A 14,553-nucleotide genomic window follows, 5' to 3' on the forward strand; every position below is an offset into this window, starting at 1 on the left:
CATATTCTTCCCTATCCGCTTATGTATCCTCCCTTCTTTCCATGATGGATACAGTATGAAAGCACAAAGGGAAATAGAGTCAGGATGAAGGGAGAAGATAGGTTAGGAAATAATGAAGATGGGTAAGCACAGCCCACAGACGTGCACACGTGTACTCTTGGGAGAAGTCAGCCAATTATTCCGCGCTTTCAGAGGGAGCCACACTCACTTACTAGGCTATAATATCCTCAGGTCAAAATAAACAAATTTTCAGGAGAAGCCAAATTTGCTGGATACTGCATCCCAAGAGAAATGCCTCCTGTAGCTGCTAGTAGAGAAAAGTGAAATGCAGTCAACAGCATCAGCTACTGCTCTGTTTCCTTACTCCCCACTTGGGAATCTTTCTGCAATCCCAAGCTCTTTGGACTTCTAAGCCCTGGTTTGTCTCATCTCAAAAGGACTGAAGACAGCTACCAACTGTATATTAAATACCAAAAAGGGAGTTCTTGAGGTAAGTGTAAGTCTTTGCTGGGAAATCACTAGCAGATATATTTTTCTTATTTCATAAGCTGTTGTCAATATAAATAAACTGGGTTATAAATTCACTATATTCTGTACTATTATTTTGGAAGAAATAGTGTCACACTAGGAAGTATGCCATGAGATATGTTTTTTAAAGAAGTGTATTTATGTGTTAGGGCTGCTATAACAAATTCCACAGACTGGGTGACTTAAGCAATGGAAATTTAATTGTCTCATAGTTCTGGAAGCTGGAAGTCTGAGATCATATTGTACTATACCATTTATGTAAAATTATGGAAAATGTGAAGTGATCGAAAGTGACAGAAAGCAACTCAGCAGTTGGTTGGGGGCACAGGAAACAGCAGGTGTATGCATATGTCAAAACTTACCAAATTATATGCCGGTTAGTATGTGCTATTTATTGCATTTCAATCATAGCTCAATGGACTTGTTTTAAAAATGTTTGGAGAATGTATGGGAGAATGTGGACAAAGTGAACAAGATTAGCAAGGATATCCCTTCTCTGGAGGAGTTAGGAAGATACTACATGGCTAACTCACATAGCAAGAAGGTGGCTTTGAAAAATCACAATGTATGTGTGTTCTGCATTAGTTGCACATATCTCTCTACCACCCGTAGCTCTTCGCCATTCCTCCTACTCTCAACCCTCTGATCGATTAAAAAGTGTTATTACTCAACTAAGAAAAAAGAAGGAAGGAGAGAAAGAAAGAAAGAGGAAAGGAAAGAAAAGAAAGGGAGAGAGAGGGGGGAGGGAAGAAGGAAGGAAGGAAGGAAGTCCACTGAAAAGTCCTGGAAAATGGTAGGTACTCAATAAATATTAGCTTTTATTATTATCTACTGAGCATCCACTAAGTGCCAGGCATTGTGCTGGAACCGGATGTACATAAAGGAATGAGCCATGGAACAAGAGCTTACAGTCTGGGAGAAGTAGAAACTCATGGAAATAAATGCAAGAGGTTTCACAAGCGCTTTAATGGAAGTGTGCTCAGAATGTGGTGTGGACATCAAGCAGAAGAGCTCAATTATGGAAAGGAATTTGCTACGGAAAAACTTATCAAACAAGGTGACCCTGAGTTCAGCTTCCAGGCCCAAGAACAGCTGAATTCTGTTCTTCAGCAATGAGCTTTTTATTCAGTCTGGGAATTGCAAATAGTTCCTTTTAACCAAAGCACTAGGGGCAAAAGGGATAAAATAATAGGGACTTAACAGGGGAAGTCAAGGCTAAACTGGGTAAGAAGGGACCAGACCAAACCAAAGAGTGTAATTTGAGTGGCAGTGAGAAGCCTGGGTGGTTTGAAACAAGAGAGTGACAGGTGAGATCAGAACAAGTATGGACCCTGGAAGAGCATCACCAACAGTATTTGGGAACCTGTTAGAAATGTAAAATCATGGGGCGCCTGGCTGGCTCAGTTGATCTCAGGGTTGTGAATTCAAGTCCCAGGCTGGGGGTGGAGCCTACTTAAAGTTGTTTTAAAAAATGCAAAATCTCAGGGCACGTGGGTGGCTCAGTTGGTTGGGCATCCGACTTCGGCTCAGGTCATGATCTCCCGGTCCGTGGGTTTGAGCCCCACATCAGGCTCTGTGCTGACAGCTCAGAGCCTGGAGACTGCTTCGGATTCTGTGTCTCCCTCTCTCTCTGCTGCCCCTCTCCCGCTCAAGTTCTGTCTCTGTCTCTCTCAAAAATAAACATTAAAGAAACTTTAAAAAAATGCAAAATCTCTACTGTAGCCCAGATATGCTGAATTAGAACTCTCCAGCAATCTATTTTAACACACCCTCCAGGGGATTCTGAGTGTGAAAGCAATTTGAGTTAGAAAGAGCACTCAGGCAGTCTGGGGCAGGGCATCTCCATAGGAAGCTGCCACAATACGCCAATGGTGTGGAATCATTTATTCACTCAACAAACAGTCCCCGACCAGCTACTGTGTGCCGGTGACTATTCCGAACATTAAAGAGACCGCAGTGAGCAAAGCAGAGACAAACCTATGTAGCAATGCAGTATACGTTCGAGTGGAAATCATTATCATCTATATAGTCCCAGGTGCTGTCCTAAATGGTTTATATTTCTTGTGTCATCCTCAAAACTATCCTATCAGACAGGTACAGTTTTGTCTTCACTTTACAGTTAAGGAGCCTGAAGTTCAGTCAATTTGGTTAACAAGATCTCTGTCTTTCTGGAAATCACATTCTTGCAGAAGATAAACAATAAAATTAAGAAATAAAGCAATTTAAACAGTATATGAGGTGGTGATAAGTGCTGTGGACAAAAGAAACACTAGAGCATAATAAGGGGTATAGAGAGCATGATGGGAGGAGTGAGCTAAAGAGATGGGGCTGGGAAAACTTGAAGAAGAGGAAGTCAGCCAAGGGGATAAATGGAGCAAGACCATTCCAGGCAGAGGCAAAAGCCACAACTAAGGCCTCAGTGTGGAAGCTAGGCTAGGAACTGCCAGGTCAGCATGGCTAGAGTGGAGTGATCCAGGGCTCCAGAGCAAGGGAAGAGAGAATCTTGTAAGGTTTTGCTGGGTTTTACTTTACAAGATGGGGAGCCATCGCAGGACACAATCTGAATGATGTTTTAAACTGCACTGATTGTTGCTTTGGGCATAGACGAAGGGAGACAAGAGAGACCTATTGGGGACTATCGCAATAACCAGAGTAGGGGGAACACGGTGGTGGCTTGGACTCACTGGAAACAGAAAAGCCAACAATGACGGATAAAGAAGGCAAGGCAAAGACTGGACTCTAGGACCCATTTACTGAAGGAGGAAGACTGTGGAAGGGGCAGGTTGCGGATGGGGTGCTTAAAGGCGGGGGGCGGGGAGGGGGGTCTTGGATAACCAAGTGCATGTTGAATATAGGCTGGGTATACAGGTCTGGAATTCAAAAAGAGATCTGGGCTGAGGAAATAAATTTGGGAGTTATAGGCAAATCGACAGTATTTTAAATAAACGAATAAAGGTAATGATACAGAAAAATCATCTAAGTTACGGGTGTTGTTTTTTGTAGGTTTACTAATTGTCAGGCACCATGCTCTACCCTGTGAATTGGTTAGTTCATTTCATTTCAACAAAACGAAAAGAAGCATGAGACAGACAGGACATATCTATCAGGAACCAAAATCGCCAACGGAATTCCGTCTGGGGCTGCAGAGGCAAAGAACACATTCGGCTCCTTACCTCTGCCTGGGATTCAGCCCTTGCAAGCCTCGCACCCTGGGGTCAACCGTGACTCTCCGAACTGGGTCCGCAGCCCAGCCCAGCCCAACCCTCGCACCTGCGCCCAAGGGCCCGCTCGCAGGGGGCGGGGCCGCAGCTCGGCGCTCCGCGTTGCTAGGAGACGCGAGGGTCGCCGAGGCCCCGACAGTTGGCCTCTCGCTGACCAGCCCGCGGATCCTGAGCACCTCCGCGCTCTCCTGCGAGCTCCCGGGAGGGGTGCCTCGGCCTCTCCAGGTCGGTAAGCGAGGGTAACCACGGAGAGACTTACCCAGAGCGGGGGGGGGGGGGGGGGGGACCCGTCCCGAGGGGCCCAAAGGGCCCGCCCCCTCCGCTGCTCCCGTCCCGGCCCCGCCCCGGAAGCCTCGGCTCCTCCCCTTCCGCTCTGGCATGCCCTGTGGTGGCTGAGATTTGTGCTGCTGGCGTTTGTATTCTCCCTTATAGCAGTGGTCTTTATTTGATATTTCTTGAGTTTTAGAATCTTATTTTCCAGTAGCTTCCAAGCCGACCGCGTTTTCTGGGGCTTGAGGGGCTGCTATTCTGGGGTCTCCTTTCAGAGTTCTGCGGACCAGCCATTTGACCTCCTGTTTCCAGAATTCTTTCTCCGTCCCAGCCTTATGTAGCACATTTACCTTACATACAAAATTGGTGATTTCTGGCAGAAGAAAGGTTTGAGAGGCTGGAGAAGGCAAGTCAGCGGGGGCGGAGGGGGGGGACCCAAAAGGAGTGGCTTTACGCTGAACAAATGCAGATTAGCCCGCCTAGACCATAGACTGCAAAGCCATTTTTGGGAAACCATTTTTTTCAGCTGACCACCCCCCCCAAAAGTGGAGGGAAGGGAGGCATAACTGACGTCAGAAACCTTCTAAATTCTTTTTATTTTTTTAATTTTTTTTTAAATTGGTTTCAAAGTTTTTTATTTATTTTTGGGACAGAGAGACAGAGCATGAACGGGGGAGGGGCAGAGAGAGAGGGAGACAGAATCGGAAACAGGCTCCAGGCTCTGAGCCATCAGCCCAGAGCCCGATGCGGGGCTCGAACTCATGGACCGCGAGATCGTGACCTGGCTGAAGTCGGACGCTTAACCGACTGCGCCACCCAGGCGCCCCCCTTCTAAATTCTTTTTAACGTTTATTTTTGAGAGAGAGACAGTGTGAACAGGGGAGAGGCAGAGAGAGAAGGAGACAGAATCCGAAGCAGGCTCCACGCTCTGAGTGGTCAGCACAGAGCCGGAGGTAGGGCTCGAACTCACCGACAGCAAGATCATGACCTGAGCTAGGGTCAGACACTTAACTGACTGAGCCACCCAGGCACCCCGTCAGAGACCTTCTAATGAGACCTTTTTAAGGTTCCAGAAACAAGCCTAGGGGTGTTTATTGATTGGCTCCTTTGCCCTACGACGGTGCGTCTAAGAGCAGAAAAAATTAAAGTAGGGAAAGAAATGGAAGATTGGGATGCTAATGCTCTTGGGGTTTTAATACCACTAAACGGAAAAAGCAGTGAAAAGGACTTTGGCTTGGAAGAGAGCTTAAGCCTAAATGTCCATCAACTGATGAATGAATAAAGAAATTGTGGTTTATATACACAATGGAATACTACGTGGCAATGAGAAAGAATGAAATCTGGCCCTTTGTAGCAACATGGATGGAACTGGAGAGTGTTACGCTAAGTGAAATAAGTCATACAGAGAAAGACAGATACCATATGTTTTCACTCTTATGTGGATCCTGAGAAACTTAACAGGAACCCATGGGGGAGGGGATGTAAAAAAAAGAGAGGTTAGAGTGGGAGAGAGCTAAAGCGTAAGAGACTCTTAAAAACTGAGAACAACTGAGGGTTGATGGGGGGTGGGAGGGAGGGGAGGGTGGGTGAGGGCATTGAGGAGGGCACCTTTTGGGATGAGCACTGAGTGTTGTATGGAAACCAATTTGACAATAAATTTCATATATTTAAAAAAAAATAGAGAGCTTAAGATGGTTGGTACATCAAAGGCTTCTACTATTAGATTAGAACCTTAGATCATCCAGGATTTGATATAGCTGATTTTTTTTAAATACATGTATAAACCTTAATAGTGTCTAATAAAATTCAATTTTTACAAAACTAGAAAGTCAGGCATTGCCATTTCCTGTTTCTGTAACTACAACTTAGTATTATGAAGATCAAATCTATTTTATAATATTTTTTTTTGCCACAATTCTCAGCGAAGTAAACCTCTAAATTTCAAAGTGTTGAATGTTGCTAGCGGAATTAATATTACCACTGAACTTCCAAGGATTACTGAAATATTTAATCGAAAAATTGTAAGTTGATCTTTCCCAATTTTAGTTTCATTCTGTTTTTTTTTAATAAGTAGAAAGTAGTAAGAGAGACAAAAAGGTAGAGGAGGGATTTGCACCACCACTAGATAGTATAGTTTCAGGAGCCACTGGGGTTTCTATTATGCTGAAAATGCATTTATGTTCCCTTTGGCTACCGTGGGAAAACAAAGTTTTGAAATGCCTAATATGTCTACAAGATGCATATTTCTACTGGGGCCACATCTTTCACATTGAGGAAATACTTATCTGAAATTCAGTGATTCCATCAAGTTTACTTCCATTTCCTACTTTCCCCTCCCTGTTGAATCCAGGCTGAGCTAAATTTGTTATACTTGTAAGAACATTTACCATAAGACTCTTTTTCATAAAACTTTTAAAGTCTGTTCTTCCAACTCATGCTTAGGATGATACTCACCGATGTTAAGGATGGACACTTCTAATTGATGTGATGATTATTTTGACTTTTCTTTTTTTGGACTTTAATGTATTTCTTGACTTTGTCAACACACAGTAGTTCCCCACCCCCTTATTCATGTATCTGGGAGATACATTCCCAGACGCCCCAGTGGATGCTGGAAACCAAAGATAATACCAAACCTTGTATATTCTGTTATTTTCCTGTATATACACATCTGTGATACAGTTCAGTTTGTAAACTAGGCATGGTAAGAGATAAATAATAATAAAGTCGAACAATTATTACAATATATTTTAAAAAGTTATGTGAGGGACGCCTGGGTGGCTCAGTCGGTTAAGTATCCGACTTCAGCCCAGGTCATGATCTCGCGGTTTGTGAGTTCTAGCCTCACGTTGGGCTCTGTGCTGACAGCTCAGAGCCTGGAGCCTACTTCAGATTCTGTGTCTCCCTCTCTCTCTGCCCCTGCCCCACTCACACTCTGTCTCTCTCTCTCTCTCTCTCTCTCAAAAATAAAAATACACATTAAAAAATACTTTTAAAAAAGCATGTGAGTGTGGCCTGTCAAAACATATTTTCCTGTACCCTTTTTTGTGATAATGTAAGATAAACTGCCTATATAATGAGATGAAGCAAGGTGAACGACACAGGCATTGGGATGTAGCGCTAGGCTACCACTGATCTGACATTGCGTCAGAATGAGGACCCTCTGCTTCCAGACCGTTTGACTGCAGAGAGCGAAGCCACAGGTAAGGGGGAACTACTGCAGTGAGTATTTGTCATTGCAATTGAAAAAGTTCAAAAAATAAGAATGGCACCTACTTTATGAGGCCCAATCTGAATGTATTTCAGCCAATGGAAACATATTTTAATAGAAGAATGAATTCCAGGAATCCTGGTGGAAATTCTGGGCACTTTATTTCAGTTAACTGATGCATTTTGGTAATAAGATGACACTGGGAAAACAAATGCAAGATTATGTCTTTGAAAGGGCCGCCTGGGTGGCTCAGTCGGTTAAGCGTCTGACTTCAGCTCAGGTCATGATCTCATGGTTCGCGAGTTCAAGACCCACCTCAGGCTTTGTGCCAACAGCTCGGAACCTGGAGCCTGCTTCAGATTCTGTGTGTCCCTCATTCTCTCTGCCCCTCCCCCTCTTATGCTCTGTCTCTCTCTCAAAAATAAATAAACATTTTTTAAAAATTTCAAAGAAGATTATGTCTTGGGGCGCCTGGGTGGCTCAGTTGGTTAAGCGTCCAGCTTCAGTTCAGGTCATGATCTCACAGTTCTTGAGTTCAAGTCCCACAGTTCTTGAGTTCAAGCCTGCTTCAGATTCTGTGTCTCCCTCTCTCTCTGCCCCTTCCTGCTCACTCCCTCTCTCAAAAATAAATAAACTTAAAAAAAATTAAAAAGAAAAGATTATGTCTTTGAAAAACTGACTATAGAAGTTTGGTGAATAGACAATTACATGCACTAGAGTTGAATGTTTGAACTTCAAAAGCTATTGGTGACTGCTTATTTTGTTGTAAAATCAATGATCTCAGTATCCTAGTCCTACAGCTTTCACGGACTTTGTATCCGTCTGTCTTTTCACATCAGGCTGTTGCAGGAGCAGTGACCACCTGACCACCTGAGCGAAAGGGCTAGAGTGACTGGGATGTCTCCAAGTAGTGAAGACATGCAAAAAAGAGGAAACCACTGCTTCCCAGCAAGAAGAATAAGAAGACAGTAAGAAGATTGATCTTACCTTCCCTTTTCAGGAGAAAGAAAAAGTGGGAGATTCAGTTTCGAATATAATCAAATGGAACAGTGGTGAGATATTTTGACAACCTACTGAGTAGTTAAAAATGAGAGTGTGACTTCAGAAATGTTGTAAACTATTGCCTAGAACACCCGAATTAGTATAGAGCCTTTAGCACATCACACTCTGAATGCGGTTTTATTTGATGAAGAAACAAAAGCAGGTTCTCTATGTATCTTTCAGGATTTGTTTTATTTCCAGAGTAGAGCGTGAATCCTTCTCAATCTTAGAATTGAATGCTTAGAATTTGATATACCTAGTGGGATTCTCCACTTTCCAATTTTTTTAAAAAAAATTCTACTTTTGTTCATTCTTAAGGGGACTTTCAAAGTTGTCACAGTTATGCTCTGTTAATGTTGTTTTAAACATCTTTCAGAAATAATTGCTAATAAGACTTCTGTAGCCATGGCTAGTTCTGACGCGAAACCAAAATCAGTAAGTCGTGCCAAAAAATGGTCAGAAGAGATAGAAAATCTGTACAGGTTTCAACAAGCAGGATATCGGGATGAAACTGAATATAAACAAGTGAAACAAGTTTCTATGGTAAGATTTCTAGCTAAACCTGAATTCTAGATATTTAGTGAAAAGTATTAAAATCAAACAAAGAACCAGAGAATAACTAAAAGGGAGGCCTACTCCAATTCTCTCATTTTACTGACGAGGAGATTGAGGCCCAGAGGAGTGATTTTCAGGCAGACTGGAGGCAGAGGTGGTCCCTCAGCATGGGAACATTAAGAACTTTCTAGCTCTTATTGAGCAACCGTGCTCCGCTAAATGAATCATTCCTGTAATCCACAAAACTAGCGTCTTTTCCCCTTACTCAGGTAATTCTATTACCAGATATTCAGTTTGTTGTGTACTTATTATTTGTTTCAGGGTTTTTTTTGTTTTGTTTTGTTTTTACCACGAGTTATGAAGAGGCTAGATTCTGTTTATTATGGAGATTATAGGTGACAGAAAAACTATTTGACTCCTGACTTTGGTTGTGCATCACATTCCCACCTCAATAATGTTGTGATTGAGATAAAATCAGATTTAAGAGAACACAAAGAACATCCTTGAAGGGGAAGTCCCACAAAGTGAGAGGGGGATGTGTGATGTAGGGAAGAACACACCTATTCACTGTGTGACTTGCCAATTTTGAAGAGGTCTTGCATTTCACTTTAGTATATATTTATTGCATACAAACTGTCGGGAAGGAGGACATTTCACCCGGATCCTCTTTGTTCTTTTCGCTGGTCTAATCATTAAATTGACACAAGACAGATTAACAGGAGAAAAAATAAATTTCATCTAATTTCATACGTATGAGGGCCCCAGAGATATGAGACCCAAAAAGTGACCAAAGCAGGCTGTTTATATACCTTTTAAGACAAAGAATTGATAAATACGTGGAGAACTAACAAGACAAAGTAACGGGCTTGAGTACTGATTAGTGGGGAAACTAAGCCGAATTTGTTTACATTGCCCTGTTGGCCCTGAATTCTCTGTCTGTGGGGATAAGGAGGCCTGTCTACCTCCGGGTGCAGGGAGGGTAGCTGTCACACGGGAGATTTATTCCTGCTTTCAGAGAGACAGAGAGGAGACTCAGAGTGTCCTTCGTGCACCGGTTGTGATTTTAACTCAAAACAATCAGATGCCAAAGTGGCACGTTCTGGCGCGGCATGTCACTACCATGTGCAGATTTCTGTGCCAGCTGCTTTAGGAAATAACAATAGAAGTGAGCACCCGCCCTTAAGAAATGGAGTCGGCTAGTAGGAAGAGAACCAGATTTGGAATCTATCTGTCCAGGGTCTGCATCCGGGCTCTATGTCTCATAAGCTGGGTAATCCTGAACAAGGTTCTCAACTTGGCTGAGCTCAACAGTAGAATGGTGACGGCAGGGCCCTCTTTAGGAAACAGTCGCAGGTATTAAATGAAATCATGTGTTTGAAGTGCCTGACATTGTAGGGCTTAATAATTTGTTGAGTGAATGAATGCTAAGTGTTTAATGAATTATGGCTTTTATTATTCTTATAATCTTGGAGTCGAAGATTAAAAATGACAAGAACAGTCAAACTTTATGCAAGTCAGAATATGCATACCTTTAAAAAGGAAGCACAAGAATTTCGAGGAAGACAAAATCGCTTCCTTTGGGGGACAATCCTCCAAAATGGTTCCATGTCCCTAGAGACATTTGCAGAAGACCTTGAAGGTCGGACAGGATGGTAACTGAAGGCTTGTCTCGATTGGCATGTCTCTACCAGCATACGGAGGTCTGAAGAATTTGAGCAGAGTTCTCTTTCCTCATCTGAAGCACATGTCCTTTTGGGACACATACGCTATTAGAGCTTATTGACCTCCCTAGCTAGTCCTGAGGACCATGCCACTCTGTTCTAGTCACAAAAGTGAAGCTTTCCTAGGCTGAATGGGAATCATCAAGGCCAAGAAGAAAAAATTATAAAATACCAAAGGAGTATTTAAAATGACTAGAGGTTGATGAGCACAGAACCAGCACAGCTGTTTGGAGGCTCATCCCATATACAGTGGCTATTTCTTAACTGAATGAGATGCTTTTGGGGAACCTAGTAAGTGAAACATAACCTGCTCCTGGCCCCAAGAGGAAGAGAGTTATAATGACGTCTTGAGAACACCCTCCTTTCTCTGCTGGGGACAATGGAGGCTATGAAAAACAAGCTTTACCTAGTAATAGGAAGCATTGATTTTTTTTCCTATACTGTATGTCAGAAAGTCCGCCAAGGTTTATCAGCTATGCTGCTACCTATTTTTGCTAATTCTTAAATAAATGAGACAACAGAAGAAAATGAAAATGCACAACTAGAAAATAAAGGCAGGCATTCCTTTGTATTCATGATGTTTTCCTATTCCAATGGAAACATGTGACTTACGGGTGGGGCCAATGAGAAGTGATGAGCTGCCTGTAGAGATGGCGATGAAGAAGAGGGTTTGATAATCTAAACCACAACGCCTGAATAATCAGGTTTTGACAATGATAGAGTAGATCTTACAGAATCCAGAAGAAACATACAAACAATGATCGCAATGCACTGACCCAATCGAGAAAGCAGAACGTGAATTTGGAGAGGAAGCGGAGAAAGATGTCCCAATTAGGTCAAGCCAAATGACAAAGTAAGCAAGCCAATATGGCATCTGAGAAAGAATAGTGGGGAGGGGCGGTAAGAAAGGTGAAAATCAAAATCATGACCTCAAATTTCTATTAAAAAATGGGTTTCAAGCTGAACTTGTGAGGTGGACGTGAGGAATGCATATGCACCCTGCGGTACCAAGAATCTGGCTGCTTCCATTCAACATTGCTGTGCTGTCAATGTCCAGCACCAGAGTGGAGCCTGAGCCTAATCTCCTCCTCAGGCATTACTTTTAGAAGTCAGGACATAGTAATGTCCGAGATAACTTGTAAACCTAAGAAAAATAAAGTTTAGAGTATTTTGAATGTTTCATCCTGGCCACTGAGTAGAAATTTAAATCTAGAAATTGGGATCTAGAGAGAAGCACCCGATTAGTTGTTTTGCAGTAAAGGGATGCAACTTATGATGTGTCTGAAGTGTGTATAATACTGTCTTGAGAAATCACGTATTTTTAGATTTAACTTTATGCTTTAACTCTTGGAGGTGAAGTATACTGCTAACTATTTGACAGTAAAATACTGTATCAAAATAAAGCCAGCGTCACAGTGTTTGTCTTCTGGTTTCTGTTGTGCAGGTAGATCGCTGGCCAGAGACCGGATACGTGAAGAAACTTCAGAGAAGGGACAATACTTTCTATTACTACAACAAACAGAGGGAATGCGATGACAAGGAAGTCCACAAAGTGAAAATTTATGCTTACTAGCCTTTGTTCTCTGTGTTACTCGTCCCTACTTTTTAAGAATTCATTGTTCCGTTCTCCATCATGTAAATGTCATTTCACAAAATAATTCAAAATGCAGACTTCAGTCGAATGTTTTGAAACACAAAAGCCATGAAACCTGGTATCAATCATCCTGTTCTATTCCAAAATATAATTGCAGGAACATTAAAATTGTGCCTGTCTTGGTCCTGTTCTTCCAACTATCTTAACTGAGGAAGAGTCACCATTATGCACAGAAAAAGCCAGCCCCATTCGAAACCACTCCAGTGCCTCCGCTAATATGTCAATGTACTCCACAGCACCCCCCCCCCCCCCGCCTTTACCACTGGCCAAGACCACTCCTTTGAATTTTCAGATCTGCTTATTGTGGCCTGAAGGCTTTCTCTCGTCTCTGGAGTCCTTTGCATCTTGCTGAGTAGACTGGAAATGCCCTGGGAGCAGCCCTCAACCAATGACTGATGGGGAGGCGGTGCATAAGAGCCCCAGCCACCAGGTACCTCAGAGGAACCCATCTGAGGGGTGTGTTTTACACCAGCACCCAGCCTCCCAGCAGGACAAAGCTTCGGGTCGGTCGCAGGCAGCAATGTCTGACTGTCTCACATAGTCTATTGGCGGTTTCCCTTCCTTCCTGCTCCCCACACCGCCTGCCAGGGGTTCCTTTCCTCCTGAATCAGCTGCTTGTACCTGGAGCCTCGTCCTAGGGTCGGCTTCTGGGTTCCCAGTCTAGACATCTTCTGTTTGTTTGGGTTTTTTTAATTTTTAATTTAAATTCTAATTAGTTAACGTACGGTGCAATATTGGTTTCAGAAGTAGAGTGCAGTGATTCATCGCTGACAGACAACAGTCAGTGCTCATCATAACAAGTGTCCTCCTTAATGACCATCATCCATCTAGCCCAGTCCCCATCTCCCTCCCTCCATCAGTCCTCAGTTTGCTCTCTATTGTGAAGAGTCTCTTATGGTTTGTTTCCCTCTCTCTTTTTTCCTTTTTTCCTTTTTCCCAAATGTTCATCTGTTTTGTTTCTTAAGTTCCACATGTAAGTGAAATCATATGGTATGTGTCTTTCTCTACTTACTTCACGTAGCATAATACACCGTAGCTCCATCCACATCACTGCAAATGGCAAGATTTCATTTTTTTAGAAAGCGAGAGAAGGCGTAAGCAGAGGAGAGAGGCAGAGTGGGGGAGGGAGGGAGAAAGAGAGGGAGGGAGGGAGAGAGACAGAGAGAGAGAGAGAGAGAGAGAGAGAGAGAGAGAGAGAGAGAGAGAATCTTAAGCAGGCTTCGTGCTCAGTGAAGAATCCAATGTGGGGCTCGATCTCATGACTGTAAGATCATGACCCAAGCCAAAATCGAGAGTCAAACACTTAAACACTTAACTGACTGAGCCACCCAGGTGCCCCTTGATTTCTTTTTGGTGGCTGAGTAATATTCCAGTGTGTGTGTGTGTGTGTGTGTGTGTGTGTGTGTGTGTGCGCATATACATATATATGTATAAAATATGTGTGTGTGCATATACATATATATGTATATAATATATATACATTATATATATATAATTTTTTTAAGATACAGAAGCCCAGAGGGGCCATGTGATTTCCTCCAGTGTGCTTAATTTAATTTTATTTCTTTTGATGTTTATTTATTTTTGAAAGACAGAGGATAAGCATGGGAGGGGCAGAGAGAGAGAGAGGGAGACACAGAATCCAAAGCAGGCTCCAGGCTCTAAGCTGTCTGCACAGAGCCCAACTTGGGGCTTGAACTCATGAACCACGAGATCATGACCTGGGCCGAAGTGGGATACTTAACCAGCTGAGCCCCCCAGGCACCCCTCACCCTCTGAAGGGTGAGCTCTCTGAGAGTAAGGCTTTGCTTTCTCCCCTGCTGGATTCCACAGAGTACAGAATACGGGGTCTGACAGGCTCCATACAGACTGTTCTCAAATGAGGGAACTGACTGCCGGCTCCACACACATCCTCCTCCCTGCTTCGGGCCCCCACTTCTCTGTCTGGCACCCCCTGACCGTCCCCATCAGCTTGCAGAAGAGGGGCCAGGACCCCTCCATGACTTGGCCCCCTAAACAGGCTCTCAGCAAGGAGAGCGGTCATCAGGAGCCACCTGCCACGTCCTGCAGCACGTCAGATGCCCATTGGTGCCTCCTCCCCGCAAGTCCTGGGGACCCTCGGGCCCCCTTGTCACGGGGAAGAGTTTAGAGCCGGCAGGAGAAGCATCTCCTACCCTTCCCAGATCAGGGGATTTCTCCTGCCTCCAGCTCCTACGTTTTGCTTTGAATTGCCTCCCTCTGGTCTGGGTGTTGTCCTACTGTCTTGACCCCAGATCCTTTCCTCTCTGCAGGGATGACTCTTTTGGATGGTGTGTCGGGCTCTTTAATTCAGAGCGTCTTTTCCCCCAGAGA

The 14,553-nt window shown here is 43.6% G+C and overlaps 2 protein-coding genes across 7 annotated transcripts in view; one reads left to right on the plus strand and one right to left on the minus strand.

The window, feature by feature from the left end:
* DCLRE1C (DNA cross-link repair 1C) overlaps positions 1-14,553 on the minus strand; it is an 88,721-nt gene that overhangs the window by 44,012 nt on the left and 30,156 nt on the right. For 2 of the 4 annotated variants that reach the window (XM_053225327.1, XM_027073478.2), the window contains exon 1: positions 3,702-3,831. The exons of 1 other annotated variant lie outside the window; for it this stretch is intronic. The gene's annotated coding sequence lies outside the window, so the exon portion shown is untranslated. Of the gene's footprint in view, positions 1-3,701; positions 3,832-14,553 lie in introns of those variants that run through there. One more of the 4 variants, XM_053225329.1, reaches the window with a different exon arrangement.
* On the plus strand, positions 6,279-12,309 carry MEIG1 (meiosis/spermiogenesis associated 1). 3 transcript variants are annotated; one of them, XM_027073495.2, is made up of 3 exons: positions 8,077-8,282; positions 8,648-8,814; positions 11,992-12,309. In XM_027073495.2, exons 2-3 carry the CDS (start codon positions 8,677-8,679, stop codon positions 12,118-12,120), a joined length of 267 nt encoding a protein of 88 aa, XP_026929296.1. In that variant the 5' UTR covers positions 8,077-8,282; positions 8,648-8,676; the 3' UTR covers positions 12,121-12,309. The 3 variants fall into 3 exon arrangements, 2 of the variants coding, with proteins under 2 accessions (XP_026929296.1, XP_053081306.1); XM_053225331.1 differs by having other exon boundaries at positions 8,097-8,198; XR_008299930.1 differs by lacking the exon at positions 8,648-8,814 and having other exon boundaries at positions 6,279-8,282; positions 11,992-12,131.

This window comes from Acinonyx jubatus, chromosome B4 (genome assembly GCF_027475565.1).
Source record: "Acinonyx jubatus isolate Ajub_Pintada_27869175 chromosome B4, VMU_Ajub_asm_v1.0, whole genome shotgun sequence".
NCBI classification, from domain to species: Eukaryota; Metazoa; Chordata; class Mammalia; order Carnivora; family Felidae; genus Acinonyx; species Acinonyx jubatus.